The 20,116-nt window shown below is 37.7% G+C and overlaps 1 protein-coding gene across 1 annotated transcript in view; it reads left to right on the top strand.

Annotated features, from left to right (window-relative positions):
• cntnap5a (contactin associated protein family member 5a) overlaps positions 1–20,116 on the top strand; it is a 288,938-nt gene that overhangs the window by 222,489 nt on the left and 46,333 nt on the right. The window contains exon 19 of the mRNA XM_038301437.1: positions 5,493–5,714. Within this exon, the coding sequence (XP_038157365.1) occupies positions 5,493–5,714 (222 nt within the window). The remainder of the gene's footprint in view (positions 1–5,492; positions 5,715–20,116) is intronic.

Raw genomic sequence — 20,116 nt, 5'->3', positions numbered from 1 at the left:
AAATTATCTCCTGCAGTATGTGCACACGGACGAGAGCGTCCTCAGCCTGCACAGGCTGAAGCGGAGCAGGATGAGCAACCTGCAATCTGACCAAGTGACAGAGAAACAAAGTGAACTCTGTGGGAACACAGATGAAAACTGCCTGCAGCTGTGGAGAACCACGCTGCATAGTTCCACTGTTTGCTCCTGCTTATGAACTGAGATCTGAAAACAGCATGAGCCTCAGCTTTGTTTTCTGAGCTTTTTCAGTTTGAACATGTTTCTGCATTTACCAACCAGAGATCTGTTTTTGTGTTGCAGCGACACAAAGAGAGCTGAATCGTAGACATTTCTTTTTTCTGTAGCTCCCTATGGAGGGAGTTAATGAAGAGGGCAAAAGCGTTTGTGTTTTTTTTAAAATATTGAAACACAGTAGAAAAGGAGTATTAACTGGAAGAAAAAAAAAAAAACTAATGTAAATGTGCTAATTGCAGAATTACTTTTTGGATGCCAATTATAATCTCTAAATTAATTTATTTAAAAGTTGTTAGTGGGATTACAGCAACTTACCCTCTCGTTTTGCTGGAGAGCAGCTATTTCAATTCAATTCAGTTTATTTCTATTACGCCAATTCACAACCCATGTAATCTCAAGGCACTTTACAGTTCACCAGATCATACAGTCAAATTGATTCAAAGTTTTTTATCTTAGGAAAACCACTTGATTGCCACGACTCACTGAGTCAAAGGCAATCCCTCATACTAAGCATGCTTGTAGCGACCGAGGAGAGGAAAAACTCCCAGCAGAACCAGACTCAGTGTGAGCGGCCATCTGTTGAGGCCGACTGGGTTCAAGGAGACAGAAGCAGAGATACAAAAAGCAGCTGTAAAAGGCGGCCCCGTCCAGGAAACACACAGCCAGGCAGACGAGCTCCAAGGCAGCTCCCATGTCAGAGGCTGAAGAGAGCACATCCAGCCAGTCACATTCAGAGAAACAGGACTACACTGAAAAATTGTCTGATCTCCAACATCTATAAACAAAGGTGTTGATGGCAGCAGCACAGCTGATATTTCTTTCCAGGATGGAGTCACAGCCAAACAGGAACAGACCAGAGGAAGCTACTAAGAGAAAAAGTAGAGCAGAACGTTAGAGATTGAACTAACAGACTCTGCAGAGTGGGAGAATAGAGACAGAATGAAGCAGAATGATGAAAAAGGGGTCCCTATGTCCTCCTGCAGTCCAAACCTATAGCAGAATAACTATAGAGATAGCTAAAGTAGTTTAGAATATCATTGTTTTAAGTCTCTTTTTAAGATCAAAATAAACCGACTTTCATTAACTATAAAAATACAGACTTTTAAAATCATTGAATCGTTGAATACAATTTTCAGTTTAAAAAAAACAAAAATTCATTTCATTTTCCTCCACTGATTAAGGTGTTAACAGTTGAATAAAAACAAAGTTGATGGAAATCTGTGGTCACGCTTTACTGAGCTGTTTCTCTGAGTGCAATCAGTGTATGCAGATACTTGGTAACTTCTGTCATGTTTTATCTCAATGTAACTTAAATAAGCTCTTATAAAAACAGTGAATTATGCTGATTAAAACATGCCAGTGCCTTAGTTTTAAATATAACACACTGCAAAAACAATCTAGAAATAAGTTACAATTTCTTATATCAAGTGTATTTACTACTAATTTAAGTCGATAAATAAGAGGATTTGCAGATGGAATGAGTATTTTTACTGTTAATATTAGATAATATGAGCTTGAAATAAGACAATGTAATTGTTTTTTTCTTATTTAAAATGTAAATTCTCTTGTTCCATTGGAAAACTGTCTCACTTACATCCTCAATTCAAGAAAAAATGCACTTATTTTAAGAGGAATCCACGTATTTAGATTTCAATATTCTGCAATGCAACAGATCCACTAAATTTCTTGCAGGTGTGAGCCATGTGTCCGAACTCTTGAAAAATGTCATTAAACATTAATTAATTAATTTAATGTAATTAAACATTAAAAAATGTCATTAAACATTAATTTGCAAGGAGTGCAAATTAAACTACAGTATAAACCATTGCACAAAATGAGAGCAAGGTGGAAAAAAACCTGAGCTCAGATTTCCCTCAGCTGACACATGCCAGGCTCCGTATAGTCACTAGGATCACTTTCCCTCAAATATCTTATTTCAGCTAAATTATTCTTTGAAAACAAAAATATCTTAAATTGAAAATTCTTTGAAAGAAATGAACCCAGTAGAGCTCTTAACCAGCCCAGATAGATGCTCACTGTGATTTCTGCAGTCCTTTACCAGAGCTGTACACAAAATGCCTTTAAAATGAACCCCTCCTGTCTGCCACAGTGCAGCTGGAGCTCCCCAATGAGATGCAGTAAATCAACATAGATGCTGGGAGGAAGTGATGCTGGTTTCACCTTTATAAGAAGGTGCAGTCTCTGTTGGCCGATCCAATGTCACCAGCAGATCCATTACCAGCTCAGACTCTCTGGGTTGTATCCCTATTCTACCATATTTTACCACTTGGATTCTGATTCTGTTTTTTTTTTTTCCCTTCTCGGTGTGCCATTATATGTGGTGTTGTGTGCTATGGAAATGAGTTTTCATCTTTTCACCTGACGGGTGAAGAATGAAGCAGATTGATAATCCTTCATCCTGGAGGATAGCAGCTGTTTCTAGATATCCAGTTCTAGGCAGTCTCCTGCAGCTGGAAGTCTTACTCTCAGTCAAAAGGCCCATTTCCATCTGATAAACAGTCTGTAGGGTTTATCTGTGGCCTGTGTTTGTGAGGAATGGGTTCAGGTTCCTGCTTGGCTTCTATATGACTCAACACGTATTTTGCTTTCTTCCCTGTAGATTGCTTTGTTCACCACTGAAATAGCTTGGCATAGATTGCCCCACGGAGCTGCACAATCCCATCTGCTGCGCTGGTGAATTGTGACCACACGCTCACAGCTTATTAAATAGTTTTTCATGACTAATTCAGTACACCCCGGGGAGTATTAGTACAACAAAGAACCAAAGGGAATTATGCATAATAGATCTACCTAAAAAAGTAATTTATGCCAAAGCACGTACCAAAAGTATGTTACAGAAAAAACTGTTCAACACTTTGTATCATCAGAAGACAGTCCTTTAGTTTAGTCTGGGTAGTAAACTCTGAAATCCAAATCAACTGTTGATTCCAGGGTCTCCTTCCAGTGGGACTAGTCCAGAAAGATTTCACATAGAATGGGTTCAGAACCATAACCACCTTCCAATAGAGGTTCCCAAACATTTCGGTTTGTGACCCCAAACAATATCAGATCCACAGACTTGTGACCCACTTAAAAAATGTTTATTCCATTCTATAATTAGTATTTAGTCAAGCAATTATATTTATTTTTTAAATAAATGTATTTCTAGAAGATAACCAGGAGAGTCAGTACCTTTTGGCAGAATTTAGCTGCATACTTGCATTGAAAACAAAGGATACGATATTGATGACACATTCGTCACGAATCAAACAAAACCACAGCCAATGCATGATAACGACTGTTAGAGCATTGATTTTATTCCTGACTTGGAATCTGCTTAGGAAGATACACTTTCTTATACCTAAGAAAAATGTGCTCTCCAATTACTGGACATTGACTTGGGTTGAAACCAGTTTTATGGCTATTTATAAAATAACATTTAATTGTGTAAATGCATTCTTAATTATTTCATGGGATTAATATAAAATAAACTTACATCTACTAATCTCATGGTATATTTACTATTTTATTACATTGGACATTCGCATTCATGTATAACATGTTATGCTTTGGCCCTCCATTACCTCAGGGATCCCGTCACGGTTGTGAAAATAATCTTGCAACCCCCCATTTTGTGTCTTGGGGAAACCCTGGACTAGAATAACATTTTATAATCCGGCTTGAGTCTGCTACGCCGATACATATAGTTACAGGTTAAGATTACGGTTATATGAGGCTTATAATGTGAAAAAGATTATGTGGTTTTTAAAGAATAGCTGTGTCATATTTTGAATAATTATGTATTTGTAACAACAAATAAACTAATATTGACTGGAAACATTTCACAGTAAAGGTGATGATATGTTGTAACTGTTCATTTGACTTGTTTTACTCTTTAAATGTCAGCTCTAGACTTCTTTTTTTTTTTTTTTGCATATATATTGTGTGTTTCAGCTGTTTTTCTGTATAGGTAAGCATAGGGGTCTATGTTCAGCCTTGGGAGCCAACAATGATGTGCAGCAGGAAACCAGGCGCCTTGAGTTGATCCCTTTCACTGCTGTTTGTTGGCAGCAGGGACTGTGGCACTGCTGAGGCACTCTCAATGCAAATGTGCCGTGCAGCATCACAAAGACAGCTGTGAGCCGAGTGTACCACTACACTCTCACTCCTATTCACCCCTGTCATCTTTTATTCCCGGGGAAAAAAACAACTGAAGCTGGAACTTCATCTTATGCATTCAGTAAAACTAAAATGCAGCCATCTTAAAGCAGTACCGGTTCTGATCACTGCAGCACAGCACATGACTCTGTTGTGAAGTCCTCATATCATATGCCTGAAGAATTTCTTTTTTTATTTCTTCTGTGTAGAAGCGTGTAGGAATAAAGTTTTGGAAAAACTTTACATTTCCCATATTTCACAGCCCTCCATCACAGTGGTTATATAACATCAACACCAGGAAGGCTGATCTGATCCTCCATGCTCTACTTTCAAGGCTTGTTTTAACGTGCCATGCTTGTCTTGGAGGATAGGCTTAAGAACTGTGCCAATTTTATACATCAAAGTTGTTTGTAGGTCTCAGAAAGTAGCTCTGGATGAGGGAAAAAGATGCTATGTGAAGGCCTCTGTGGCCCCAGAGAGATCTGTCTCCTAAAATTGCCCCAGGTGATAAAACATAAAATAAGCTAGATTGTTTTGATGCAACCAGGCTTTGCAAGATGGACACTAATGTTGGTTGTTTTAAGAAGTTAGGGAACTGGCATTCATTCATTTCAGCTGTTTTCATAGAACCATGTCTTTGAACACTGCAAAAACAATCCAGAAATAAGTAAAAAATGGCTTAAATTAAGTATATTTAGCCTTAATTTGAGCAGGTAAATAAGATGATTTGCCAATGGAATGAGTATTTTCACTCTTAAAATAAGATAGTTAGATAATATTTACTTGAAATAAGACGATAAAATAGTTTTTTCTTATTTTAAAAGGAAATTGTCTTGTTCCATTGGCAAAGTGTCTTACTTACCTCCTCAAATCAAGGAAAAACACACTTATTTTAAGAAAAAATAACTTATTGAGATTTATATTTTTTGCAGTGAAGATGCACATTCTTTTTTTGTTTCTTGATAAATCCATTCAGGCTATTTAAATGCCCTGATGTGTTTCGCATGAACTTGCACTTCTTACCTTTGTGCTGAGAAAATGTGGATTCTGAGGTTTTCTCATATAAAAGCAACCATTTCTTTCTCTGTGTGTCCCTGCAGAGGTGTCGGTGTCCTTTGACAGAGAGTCCTCAGTGACCTACACCTTCCAGGAGCCTTTCTCAGTGATGCAGAACAGGAGCTCGCAAGCCTCCAGTGCATTCACAGAGAGCAGGGCCAGGGAGGACGTGGCCTTCAGCTTTGTTACCTCGCAGAGGCCAGCCATGCTGCTGACAGTTAGCACCTTCAGCCAGCAGTACATTACAACTATCCTGGCCAGAAACGGTATGTATGGATATAAATCATCAAATACACTCTTGAGACCTATAGTAGTCATCTATTATGTTATAAGAAAACATAAAGATGTGGATTCAGTTAGACAACAGCTTGGCTGTTCTATAGCTTTTCTGTATTTGTTTTTATCCTTATTTCTTTCACAATATCTTTTTTAACCAAAATGATTTCTATGTGTCTGCAAAAATTATCTGAAAAACATACACACACAAAAACAAACAGCTAAGTCAAGCTTCTGGAAGGAGTGGTTTGATATGGATGTAATTCGGTACATGTCCCAGGCTTTTAGAAACTGCAGAGGAAATAGTGAGCAGTATTCCCGTTGGACAAAGATTCTTTAATGATGTCAAATGCCAGACAAATTATATAAAGACAACAGAAGCTAAATGGAAAACTAGAAGAACAAAAAAAAAATGCAGAATTAAATATTTGGTTTGCTCAGCATTTGGGACTTTAAAGCAGCAGAGGAAAATTATTCCACATCTAAATATGAAACATAAACTGACACCACAGTTAACATATTTTCAATGTTGGTTGAATGTTGATTTAAAATATCTCCTGATCCATTGAGTCCCAGTTTCAGCATCTTGGTTGATAGTTTAGGTCAGTGGTGTAAAGACATAAAAGATATTTCTTCTGACATTTTCACACTGTAGATGCAATTGCACATGCCAGTCCCTATGTATTTCAGAGGACTATTGACCACAATTTCCTTCCATTTATGACCATGTTGAACCATATTATTCCAACTCCTTTCAACATAAAAAATGCATTATATAATCCCAAACTGGTGTCCAGAAGATCACTGTAAAAACTTTCTAGAATGTATTTTACCAGATCTCCTCTGTGGATTGACGTCAAGCTGAAGGAGCCAACCAGTCTGCAGCAAATGAGTGATGCAGTCACATTTCCATGTCCTTCAGCAATCTTCCCAACACCTTATGTCAATTGAAGACTAAGGGGGTCATAAGGCAAAATGAATTAATATAATAAAAAGTAGGGATGCACGATATAATTAGCCCCCTATCGGTATCGGCCTTAAAACTGAATATCGGACATCGGCCACCCCACCGATATTTAACCCGATATTTGATCAGCTTCTGAGTTTCTAAAGTCTAAAAAAAAACACTACTACTGCTTCCTCAAAAACTTCTTTTTTACAGACTTAAAAAACTTCTAAAGACAAGGAAAAAAATATTGATACATAAAAATATCACAATATCTTCATATGCTGATATATTGCCATTTAAAAACACCATATCAATCTCTTTTACTAATGAAATATTGCTATATGTCATCATTATGCTACGAAATCCCCCGAAAATCCACGAAATTTTGCCATATTTTTATATGTTGATATATTGACGCGGTATCCATGTATTTTACTAACAAAATCTCACAAGAATTTGCAAAATATCACGAGAGTTTGTAACAGAACGATGAAATTTCACGAGACCTTGAAAGTAAAATAGATTGATACCGCGTTTTTAAAAATCAATTTGATATCAGCATATGAAAATATATTTGAGTATATTATTTTTCAAAGTGTCAGAAATGGATAACAAAACTGCTATTTTCAATGACTACTTATTTTTGTCCAGCTTTAACATCGGTATCGATATCGGTTATCGGCTACATGAGTTTTAAAATATCTGCATATCGGATATCGGCCAAAATACCAATATCGTGCATCCCTAATAAAAAGGTGTACCTAAAAAGAATACAAAGATTGTCATCTATGACGTCTTTACTTGCCAAAGTCTGCTTGAACCATGCAGCCTCATTCAAGCCCAATATAACCCTCTATGAACTCAAATTCAATCAAATGCCTTCAATGATGTGGCTACAAGGTATTCTCTTTATTTGGTGACCTTCAGACTGTAGGACTGACTGTAGCAGTGCTCAGAACATCCCTCCGTAACTATATATGTCTTCCACAGCCCATACAAAGATTTACACTCATGATTTATCTCTGGTTGAATTTGTTAAACTGGTAGAATATATTTAAAATCAAACCATCCTATAATTTCAGGCTTATAAGTGAAGGTGTGTCTTAAATTTCTCAGCCTGAAATCTGTCCATGTCCATAGCAAGTTTTATTTCTCACTCATGTCATTCTGCTGAAGATGATTTATAGTATTTTCCCACCAAGCCCCAAAAAGCTGAGGGGAGAATTGTTAGTAATAACTTGAAAATGAAATTACCCACTTTGAGCTTTTGAATTCGCTGCTGCATTCAATACTGTAGTTTCTTCAAAACTATTCTGGGTGTTTAATGTGGCCCCTGGCATTTTCAGATGCAGGCTGTATTCTTCCACTATACCCAGTGGTGGGGTTGCTCAGTGGGAAAAATTTCTACTGAGTAACCATTCAGCAGCAAACACTGAAATCTTCGATGACCCCGGGTGGGGAGGCACCAGTGCCAACACAATGTGCTCTGTAGCTCTAAAACCAATGACATAAAACAGTTTTTTTATGGCAACGCAGCTGTTTTTGAAATGTTAAAAAACCTCAGAAGGAGGTCTCCCAATATGAGGGCCTTTTTTTTTTTATATCTGTCCTCAAAAGTAATGTGTTTGCATGAAAATGTTATTTAGAGCTTGATGCTGTCAGTTGGATATATTATATTTACATCACCTGTTTAGTAACATGTCCCCTATTGATTTAAGAATTAAAATCCTATTCATAGCTTCCTGTATCAATTGTATATTAATACATCTTGCAGATAAATATTAGCTGCAACAAATAGAGCATGAAGAGGTCTGGTTATGTGTTTACATTTACATAATAACGGATGCATTCTGTCTTTTATAACCTGTTTATTATTCAGACAGAGCTGAGATTTATCAAAGGCATTGCATAATTGATGTGATTATAAGATGTATATGTCTATATATATATATATATATATTAGGGGTGGAACGGCTCACAAAATCCATGGTGCAGTTTGATTCACGGTTTCGTGGATACGGTTTTCGGTTCATTTCGGTATATGTTTATTGTTACACCGAAAAATAAAAAAATAATTAATGAAAAAATAAAAATTTATGAAATTAATGAAAAAATCAAAAAAAATGTATGAATTGTAATTATTTTAATGATCCGCGGAAACCCTGGATCATTTCCGCATGTTTTGCTGCTATGAATTTAATCATCTCGTGCATGTCCTCTACGATCTCCAAGGAACTCGGAGCGGAGCGGACGGGAGCCACAGTGGAGGCTGTAGGCTTTGCTTTGTGCAGGCGGTCTGGAGCGGAGCGGGGGGCGGAGCGCTGACGGAGTATGTGGGATTTCGGGGTTAGCATGACATGTTGGTCATGTTGCTGTTAGCATGAACAAAACGTGTTGCACAATGCTTGCACACTGTTGCACTTTTATCCACAACTTTCTTTCCGCCGTCATTGTAGGTCACTCTAAATGCAAAGTGGTCCCATACAGCAGACCTATAAAGTGCTGCTGGCGCGTCTTCCAACTCCTGTTCTTTCCCACTCGCCATACCCACACAATTCTCCACAACAACTGATTTTTGTTCTGCTACGCTGCTTCGCTTCTTCTTCTTGTTTATTACTGGTGGTTGGCTTTGGTCGCAGTCTCACCACCTGCTCTGGAGTGTAATCGCTTCGCCTATGAGAAAAAGGAGCAGCGCATGAACCAAACGCAACACACGCGAACCGTACCGAGACAGTCGAACCGAACGGTTCAGACGGTTTTCATAAACCGTATATATATATATATATATATATATATATATATATATATATATATATATATATATATATATATATACATATATATACATAAGTGTTTCATAGAATAACTGCCATCATGGCTTTGTCAAGCGGCTGCCTACTTTTGTGAAGCAGGAAAAAAGACTAATACAAAATAAATCCAGTAGAGCTTTTTATTGCCTTCTTGGAATGGATGGCAATAGTTGAATAAACTTTTCGCTCTCAAAATGGTATCGGTGCCCTATTTGTTGGTATTCGCCGATAGCACCATTTAAGTGCTGGATCGGGGTCCTGCCAGATACTGCTATGGGTATTGGTGCAACACTAAGATATATGTATCTAAAACAGTTTTTCCCTGTAATGTTATCATTCTTACAACAGGCTACGGCAAGCCGATTTGATTTGTATTTGACTTGATATGTATTCTTATATCTCAAAAAAAATTGTTTACGTGGTACCAATGTCTAATTCTTAATTCTTTCTAGTACAATTAGTTTTCTTTTACTTCCTGAAATTCAGTTTCTGCTGGCAAAAATCTGCTATTACAATCAGACTAGGAATGTGATTTTGACCAGGTAAAATCCTATTTTAGTGATCGATAAATGGAACAATAAAGAGGAGAGGCCTTTAATAAATTTAAGAATGGCCTGCCATAGAGACTTTAAGAATGGCCTGCCATAGTCCCTTCACAAAAAGTGTATGCTTTAAGTTGAGCAGCAGTCTTTGCTATCTTCCTCTCCTTTGCAAATGTATTCTACAATGTTTTATTCATTTCTGCATTAAGAGTTCTAGTTCCAGTGGTTTGAAATAGGCACTTCCTGTCGTCATGGTGACTTTTCAAATCTGTGCTCCACTTTCATACGTGTTACGCACCTATTTAACTCTGAGTGAACCTACTAAGTGTTGACTACTAACTCACAGCAGCCATTATGAAACTAATTACTCAGTGTTCCAAACCTTAGTCTAGATCAGAGGTCAAGGATTAGCGGACCACTGTCCGGATCCAGACCCACCAGCTGCTTAACCTGGACCCAACCTGATTTAAAGCATTTATAAATTACCACGTGTTGTCTGACGAGTGTCTAAACCTCACTTGGGCTGCTTCTCCTGTTACCCTGAAATCCCACATCCTCCGTCAACGCTCCACCCGCAGCACTCCAGACCTCCTGCGCAAAGCAAAGCCTACAGCCTCTGCTGTTCCTCCCGTATTGCTGCACTCCGACTTATCCTCGGAGCTCGATGAGAGCATGTGCAATATTATTCATAGGAGCAAAACATACAGAAATGAATGCTTAAATTAATGTGACATATTAAAAAAAATCCCCATCAGCATTCAGGATATGTTCAGCTTCTGATAGAGATGAGAAATTTGCTTCCTGGTCTGTTGAAGTACCAATAGTTTGCATCCAATATTTTAAATAAAGGGTGTAAGGTTTTTTTTTAATATATAGGAATTATGCTCTAATTTGTAGTTACCGATCTGTTGTTACTATATTTATATTTGACAAACCCGATCTGCTCGCCGTTTTTTTCCCCGTTTGATGCGATTGCAATAGCGGATCTTGACCTGGCCGGACTGGAGCGGAGCCTGAACATTTAGAGGATGTTTGGCTCAACCTGCTGCTGTGAAGCAGGATTCTCCACCATGAACAGAATCAAAAATAAATATGGATCCAGGATCAAAATGAGCATCTTGATATGTGCTTTAGAATGGCTTTGTCTCCATTCAAACCCAGGTTTAAAGCCTTGCAGGGCAGCCTAAAGCCCACTGCTTCATTAAGACAGAAAAAAGAAAGAAAAAATAACAGTCAGTTCAGGTGTTTTATAAAATATGTGAATCAGGAAATTGTCTATATACCAAACTGAAAGATTGTTGTTCTCTACTTCAAAAACACTTTAGATTTCAAAATGGAAAAACTTTCTATTTTTTTTTTTTCTATTTTTTTTATTTAAAAATTCAATGCACAACAGGGATGCATAAACACCTAATTTTATTTCAGTGTTAAATTCTGTTTAAAGTAACGGATTATGATTAAAAATATCTCCGGACCTTTACTAGTTAAAGATGTTCTTTTTTCGGACCCTGCTGATTTTTAATTGGTTACCCCTGGTCTAGATCAAGTTTAGAGTATGTTAAACCTTCTGTGAAATGGACCCATGGCTGCTGTAGAGCAGGACCCACCCTAAATGGCTGATTGAAGGCTGAACAGTCCTGATATTTAAAGTTCCCCAGAAGGACACAGTCCCAACTAGTTTTCGGCCAATAACTTGGCATAATGGAAGTTCCTGTCAAGCATCATAGCAGCAAAGATAAGCGGGCCCATGGATCAACACATGACAAAAGGCATAGAAAGGGATTGGTTAAAAACACCAGAGAGGCAAACACCAACTACTGGTTGACAGAACAGTCGCCCAAGACTGTAAAAACCAGACAAGCAAACCTGTGCACAGCCTAGGTTGATTACAAGAAAGCCTACGAGGCAATGTCTGAAGGGATACAAGTTTAGCAGAACTTTAAGAGCCTTAATTGCAAACTCCATAGGGCTGTGGAAAAGCACACTTAAAGGGACAACTTCAAGCCACTACCAAAAGTCTCTATCAACATCTCATCTTTACCTGGTTTCAATGTAACCAGTCGATAAAACTAAGCCCATGCTCTAAAGTATAATTTTCTTCCACTGAATATACTGTAAGCTTAGCAATTTTATAAACATATCTCTGGAATATAATTTTAGATATCCATATATGTGGGGCACACCCGTGTGTGTTTATATTACCAATTTGTGATCCTCTTTATGTCACATTGGCACAAACTTTATATGCAGAAACGTTTCAGCATGTGGCCATCTTCAGGGTCATATAATGGAAATGTAGAAATCCAAGAAGATTGATTGCATTACCCAGTAACAGTGTCTGATTTAAGATATAAATCTATATCTCCAGCAGAGGCTGAGTGGCAAGTCTGCTCCTGCTAAATGAAGTCAACCTACATAGTGTGTTCTACTCAGTGTCTAGTGTTTAACAGGCTCGAGGCTGTATCCGAACAAATGAATGTTGAACTGAAGCATGATGGTGCTCTGTAATGTTTATTTATTTAAAGTAAAATACAAACATCTGTGAATGAAATATTGTCAGTAATTTGATGGAGTCAATATCATGTTAATGATCTGTGATGTTGGGACAGAGGCAAGCCACATCTGTGTGGTTAGAGAGCAAACTGCATGCTCTTCCTTGATTACTTAATTACTGAAGTGAGTTGTGCCTGTGTTCATATATCTTCACCAGTCAGCACTCGTGTACTGCAGTCTCTCATGGATGAGAAAACAAATCAACAGATGGAAAGCTGGCCAACATTTATCTCTTGCTATCACATAAAAATCCCTGGTTGTCTGACCACCGACATTTCAGATCAAATGAAGTGAAATGAAATACTATAAGCACAGGGCATAGAAGGATAAACATGCTGTTTGACATTAAAAAGCTTAGTGCAGTAACCATGTTGTTGTGAAGGCTGTTTGCCTTAGTCACACTTCCATAATTCAGATCAACAATTGTAGTAATTACTTAATTTGTTGATAACCTTTTAACAAAATCCTTAATAACAACTAGAGGATGATAAAGGTAACAATGACCAATCCTTACAGTTTCCAAACAGATAAAATAGAGAGGAAACACCAAAAGGCATAGAATTAGGTGCAAGAGGTAGGGTGTGCAACTGCGTTCGACAGTACATGGCTGCAAAATGCTGTTCAGAGTCAGTACAGAGCAACATTCATGGCAAGTTCATATAGTACTTGCTAAATAGTTACCATTTAAGACAAAATCACCAAACCAGGTAACACTGATGTAGCTAATTCAAAAAGCATAATTCATAAAGCAATTAGGAGGACAACATTGGCCCAATATGCCTTAAGTAGGGCCCCGGATCTTACAGAGGTTAAGATTTTAAAGTGCAGGAAAAACTTTATGTATTCAGTAGGATTGCAGTCCATAGCACTGTAGTTCCATGACTTCTTGTTCAAGAAGAGTACAATGTTTTTCCCAGCAGCAAAAGTCAGTAAAACTTGAGTGGACACGGGCATGTTTGTTGCCACTTCTCACCGCTGTTGTTCCTTCAAACCGTCTGCTTCTTTTTTGTTTTCTGATCTCCATCCTGTGGCGTTCTCAATATATTCGGTCTCCAACTCTGTATCTAGTCTGCAATTCTTTTGATTTCATGACTTCTTTTCTAAAACCTGGATTGTATCTTCTACAGTATACAGCTGGCAAGCTCCACTAGATTTATTCAGAAATGTCTGAGCCATTACCAAGGCTATCATCTCCACTCAGGTATTAACCTCCTACCACGCTGGAGATACATTTACCATGGATCCAACCGGAAATTCCATTCCTACCACTCCATGATAATCATTCTAGTTCTTCTCTTGTTTCCTTTACATTTAATCCTCCAGGACTTTTGATTACAGCATGCTAGCTTGCCTGGCTACATCAGCTAATTCTCCAGTCATGCAAGTCAAAACCAACATTAAGTTTGGACTTTTCTGAACTCCCTGGCTCCAGTGAAAACTTGACCTGTAAACGTCTCGCTTTTGACCTGTTACCTTTTCCTACCCTGGACTCCAATAAAAAGCAAAATGTCATTAACTTGAACAACTCCTTAAAAAGGCTCTTACAATTCATAAAGAAATGTACAAAGCTCACATAGAACAATATAAGAAATTAATTATTTAAACTAAAAACTGTAACGTTTAATCTGCTCCAATGTAGAAAACTTAAAGACTTTGTTTTCACTGTTTAAGATTTTTCAATCCCTGGGGTTCATTTAATTAAGCAGGTTTACCGAAAACTCTAAGTTGTCTAAACCTGAATACATGGAAACTCAGGCCGTTTCTCAATATGTGTACTTGTGCATTCTCATGTGCTCGAGTACTCATCCAACGTCATCAGCCTCGGCCCTAGTACTGTTCTAATTCACAAGAACAACAGACAGAGAACTCGCCGCTCCCTATTTAGCGAGTATGCATCAGAGCAGACTTGTCTGTTCTTGAGACTGACAGCTCTCCCAGCATGCACTGCGGCAGCAGCAGCTTTCAAAAGAGGGCTCAAAGTGCTCAGAGTATTAAGTTAAAAGTTCTCTTTTCTGTTGGTGTTCTTCAATAAAAGTATGTTTTAAGATAATTTGCGTAATAAAAAAAAATAAAAAAACGAAGTTGAGAGGACCGCAGCAACCAGTGGAGCTCCAAGGGTAATGGCAGCCAGGGCTAACTGCAGTCCTTCTGTAGCAGCACCCTCTCAGCATAGTCTTGTGTGAAGTACCGCTAGCTATGATGTCGATATTTTTGTTTTATTTGGCAAAATGTTCATTTGATTTTTGTTTATCTGGCTGTATTAATTATTATTCCCCCACTAAATGAAAATAGTTGTAATTTATTATTATCTAGAGACTATTAATAACAAGAGGTGAGCTCCAGCTTAGACTAACCGAGTATGTAGTGACGTTGCAAGTATAAATCTGTTTCAGTTGGGCCATATTCATGCTGCATTATCAAGTTCTCCCCCAAGTCCATACTGTTCTGTGTTCTTCTCAAGAACGTACTTGGCGAGGACACGAGTCCATACTCGCGTTCTAGTGAACTGAGAAGCAGCCTCTCACTTTTCTGGTTCACAAAGAGAGTTTGCTCAACCTCTGTTTCAGTCAGTCAGAATGATTGGGACTTTTTCACAGAGAATTAAATATTTATAAGGAAAAGATTCTTAGACTCAGTTGACAGGTCATGAGATGACTTGTTTTTGGTTTGTTTAATATGAGCGAGATGCAGATCATTTTATTTTTATTTAGTTATATTTACAGTATATGAAGAACTACTGAAATTATTTGCAGATTTCACATAAATAGATTCATTAATTCTGTGGGGGAAAAGGAATTACTTTAGGATTAGGATTCACTCGATGATAACAACCTAATGAGCCTACTGGCACAATCTGAAGCCATTGAATGGCACTGATAGCCACTTATAACGGCCATTTATTGGGATGATAACATCCAAAGCGCAAGTGCCAACAGCCACTTTACTGTGTAAAAGAAGACTGAATCAACATGAGAAGGAACGTATGAGATGATCCACAGGTTCCATCTATTAAAACAACTTTTTTCATCCTCACCTGCTGCCAGTGTTGTGCCTGAACGCGTTCATTGAACGAAAGTTCATGAACTCGTTCATATTTTGGGCGAACGTGAACTGAACGTACTGCATTATTGCCTGGTGAACGTTATTGTGAACTCGTTCATTCTGGCGTCTGTGAACGGCACGCTCTCTCAGTTCAACTCCGTTTAACAGGTTGCCAGATTTCTATAAAGCCCTCCAGGCGAAACCCCGGCTAAATCACACCGTAAACAGGCCTTAATATGTAGCGGGAAAAACACCCAATCTGGCAACACCAGCTACCAGCGTCGTAGCCTACAGCCGCGTGCGTCATCAAAACAAAATGCAGCGTGGAAGCAACAGCAGCATGTAGGCGACTTAAAACAGGTTTATGACCAGGTGGTCGGTGAGGATGATGGCAACAAGTTTGCCCGCCGGCTTTCAGTAAAAAAATCCGCACTTCAGTAACCTTAAATTCCTACCTCAGCCTGGTCCCTCATTTTGTGTTAGTAAAATGTTCTTGATCGGTCTTCAACGGGGGATCCGCGACCCCTAGGGGGTCTACGGAGGTACTGCATGAGCGTCTGCATGGTTAGTTGATATTTTTATATTCCCCCCCTGCATTTCTTTCCCCCACTAATTGAAATGTCTTTAAATACTCATTAACATGAAATCAACGCACTGTAGTAAACAGATAAATGGAGGCAGAAGATGTCTTTCAGTCATCAATGCTCACATTCAGCGACACACAGGAGCTCTTTCAAGCTGGGCACCGTTTCCTTCACAACACCTGTCCCATCAACCAGGAATCAGAATCAGAAAAACTTTAATAATCCCAGGGAGAAATTAATTTCTTTACATTACTCCATCTGTAATAGAGTGACTATAGGACACAATTTCATACAATATATATAAATAGGGGGTCCCCGCTCCATCTCGCCATCAATTTGGGGGTCCTTGGTCTGGAAAAGAAGACCCCTGTTCTTGAGGGTTTTACTATCCATGTAACTTGTTTGTTAAACCTGCCTGGTATAATTTTCCAGGATTCCTTTTTAGTATGTACTGAAATGAAATTTCAAATGGAAAAAATTATAAAAAAAAAAAAAAAAAACATTTGCACCTTAAAGACTACTTTCCTATTTTTCTTTTAATAATTACTCATAAAAAAGACCATTCAAGCAGCACATTTTTCCTGATGTTTTTGAGAATATACTGTAGGGGTGAAAGCTGCAGCTGCTACTAGTGTGAAGTGAATGGACAGCAACAAAGCATTAAAGCAACAATGAGGAAATGCTGTCCCCTCAATGCTAATGTAAACCCTGGTTGGATAAGGATTCAAAACTGGATATGAAGATGAAATCTGACGCACAGTTTCAGTGTTACAACTGATAAAATAATTGCTGTCTGTGGTTCTACAGTAGGCTATGGTGTAATTGAGCAATATATGAAAAGAAAAAAAGAAAAAAAAGAACTATGAACTAGTTCGTTTTTTGGAATTGTGAACTATGAACTGAACTAGTTCATTTTAAAATGTGTGAACTGAACTTTGAACTAGTTCACGTAGAAAGAGAACTTTCCCAACACTGCCTGCTGCCATCAGACTTCACCTCAGATTTCACATTGATCTAATACCATTCAAGAAATAAACCTGTAATATTTTTACGGTAACAAAAGTATGGCAAGCTGTTTTGCTATGTACTAGTTTTACTGAATACATATTCCTGATATCTGAAAAAAAATAATCTTTTTCTAAATGACCGTTTCAACCAAAATGTCATTCTCCACATCTAGCATAAACATTCTAGATGTCTATAAATACATTTCAGATCTCCATATTCATTAAATTACTGCTCAGCATTTGTATTTTTTTAACTATGAAAAACTTATTTTCAGATATCATAAATAAATATTCAGTCGATCTGATAAATGTCAGAACGGCCTCTTAAAATGTGTAAACATTTCTAGAAATATAAAACTTAATTCTTACTAGTATACTTTTTTTCTCTTTTTTTTACTTTCTAAAATTCAGTTCCTGCTACAAAAATGTGATTTAGAAAATATATCATTAGAGTTAGGAGTGTTATTTTGTTTAGGAAGAAAGTTATTTTAGTTATCTGCAAATGGAACAACGTAGAGGTGTGCTTTTAATAAATGTAAAAATAGCTTGCCATTTTATAGAAACTTACGCATTAACTCGAGCAACAATCTTCTCGTTCACCATCTTCCTCTCCTTTGTACCTGTAGTGCTGTCTGACTAATGCTCTCTGCCTTTTAAAAACATCCACCTTTTTATTTATTTTTTTGCATTTCTGTATTAAAATCTCTAGTTCCAGTATGGTGAAATAGGGACTACTTGTTGTCATGGTGACTCGTCAAATCTGTGTTCCACTGATAATGGCTTTTCATACTTGTTGCGCATGCACTCAACTCTAAGTGAACCTGGTGAAAATGGATTGAACTAATTCATAGTAGCCGTTGTAAAACAGAACACTCGAGAGTTCTCTACTTTTGACTAGATCAATTTAGAGTTGCGGATTTGAATCTGAACTGGAAAGCGGCTGTCTCACTGGTCTCTTTGCCTCATACTACTTCATCTGATGGGAGAAAAACGTTTCTATATGTGAACTCTTGTCCTTCGTAGCGTCTTTGTTCACTGGCAAAACCACACAGTCGTCTGCCTACGATTCAGAGAGAACAGAGGATAGGGTCTTCATTGCGATCCAGCCTGCTTTGAAGCAGATGAGGAAAAACTGCAATGGTATTCACCTTGGGTCAAACATGCCTTTCTGCTCCTTTTTAATCTGGGCTAACCGACTGCTGTGAGAGGCCACTGTTGCAGACTTCAGCTACAGCTGGAGTGGAGACATCCAGATTAAAGCCCTGAGAGCTGCCCTTTTTTTTCTTGCATCCGATTAAATCTTGATGATTTAGTCTGTCTGAGAGTTGCCTGTTGAAACCAGAGGACTGAGCTTCTTGGTCAAACTGGATTAAACATTGCTACTTATGTTCACCCGATCAACACATAGTTCAACTTTTTTTTCCTTTTTATCTAATGCTTACTGAGGTACTCGAACTTGGGCAAGAGATAAGCTTCATTTGTTTTATCTGAAGGAAACCTCCTTGGCCATAAATGTTAATTCTGGCAAGCATGTTCACTCTAGGCTTCCTCATTTTAGTCACGGATACATGGAGGCGTCCATTGTATGCATTTTATCAGAAGGAAATTCCTTGGCCTTAAATGTCAATTTTCGTTAGCATTTCGCTAGCATTTTTAACTCCAGGTTACCTAATTTTTGCAAACATTTTTAGATCCCAGCTACATAATTTTGGCTAAAATTGTTGGCTCCAGAGTACAAAATTTTATGCACATGTACATGGAGGCTAGCTAAAAATAAAGCTGAAACAAGCTTTATTTGATTAAGGATCTGAACACTAACACACCATCAAGATTTATGTTTTCCTCATATGCGCATCATTTCTTTTATTTACCATTTTGACCATTGTTGGGCAAGCTACTTAAAAGTAAGGAACTATGTTAATTACTGTGTAACTAGTTAGTTTGGGGAGTGCTGGCATTGTGGTTAGAGCATTGGACTTGGGTCTCGGAGGTTCTGAGTTCAAGCCTCATTCCAGCTGACTGCTACTCTGGGTCCCTGAGCAAGACCCTTAACCCCACACTGCTCCCCAGGTGCCGCACAATGGCAGCCCACTGCTCCCCTTGGTGATGGGTCAAAATGCAGAGAACGAATTTCTCAATTTTGGGACAATAAACAAATTGATTCTTTGTTGCTTTGTATTTGTAACAGTGTAATGACAATACATTTTAATTATTTCTCCTTACTCTCCTCAGTTTTCATGCTAAAGTTGCTCATAGCACTTACTAACGCTTTAGTTCGAATACAGCTTACGACCAACAAGTCATTCTACGTAAGTCCTTGTGTCTGCTAGCTATTAGATCTATCAGAGGAGCTAAAAAATCAGTTTACTAAAGGTTATTGGTTATTGGTTTCTGATTAAGCAAATAATTGAATTAAACATTATTTAGCTAAATAATGTTTTATTCACCTGTTTGACACATTCCATTTGCACTAAATAAGTCAAAAGCTAATTTGACAACATTCCAAATTATTCAAGTTAAACTTTGGTTCTCCAACACCAAACTGATATCTTTGAACAGTAATATTATTGCATAATTTTATTAATTATTTCCTTCTTCTTTGTGTACATAGTAGCTTTTGTTTAGTTGAACATCACTAGTTTAGTCTAGAGTTTTTAACTGAAATATCTTTGACTTTGAGCTGGATGATTTTGGTTAAGAAACACTTATATTTTTTAATAAAGTTGTGTTGAATTTATTCTAAAGATGTGCAGAGTTATCTGTTTGACCATAATTGAGCTCGATTCATACTTTAATTTATTGTTCTAACACACAAACAGTTGGGAATGTGTTCACAGAACAATATATGACAGTCTGAATATCATTTGACTAAAGATCATATTTTCCAGCCCCAAAAGTATGGCAA

The sequence above is a fragment of the Cyprinodon tularosa genome, unplaced genomic scaffold, assembly GCF_016077235.1.
Source record: "Cyprinodon tularosa strain WSP-4 unplaced genomic scaffold, ASM1607723v1 ctg467, whole genome shotgun sequence".
NCBI lineage: Eukaryota > Metazoa > Chordata > Actinopteri > Cyprinodontiformes > Cyprinodontidae > Cyprinodon > Cyprinodon tularosa.
Note: the sequence above shows the minus strand (reverse complement) of the source record. Positions and strands in the feature narration are given on the sequence as shown.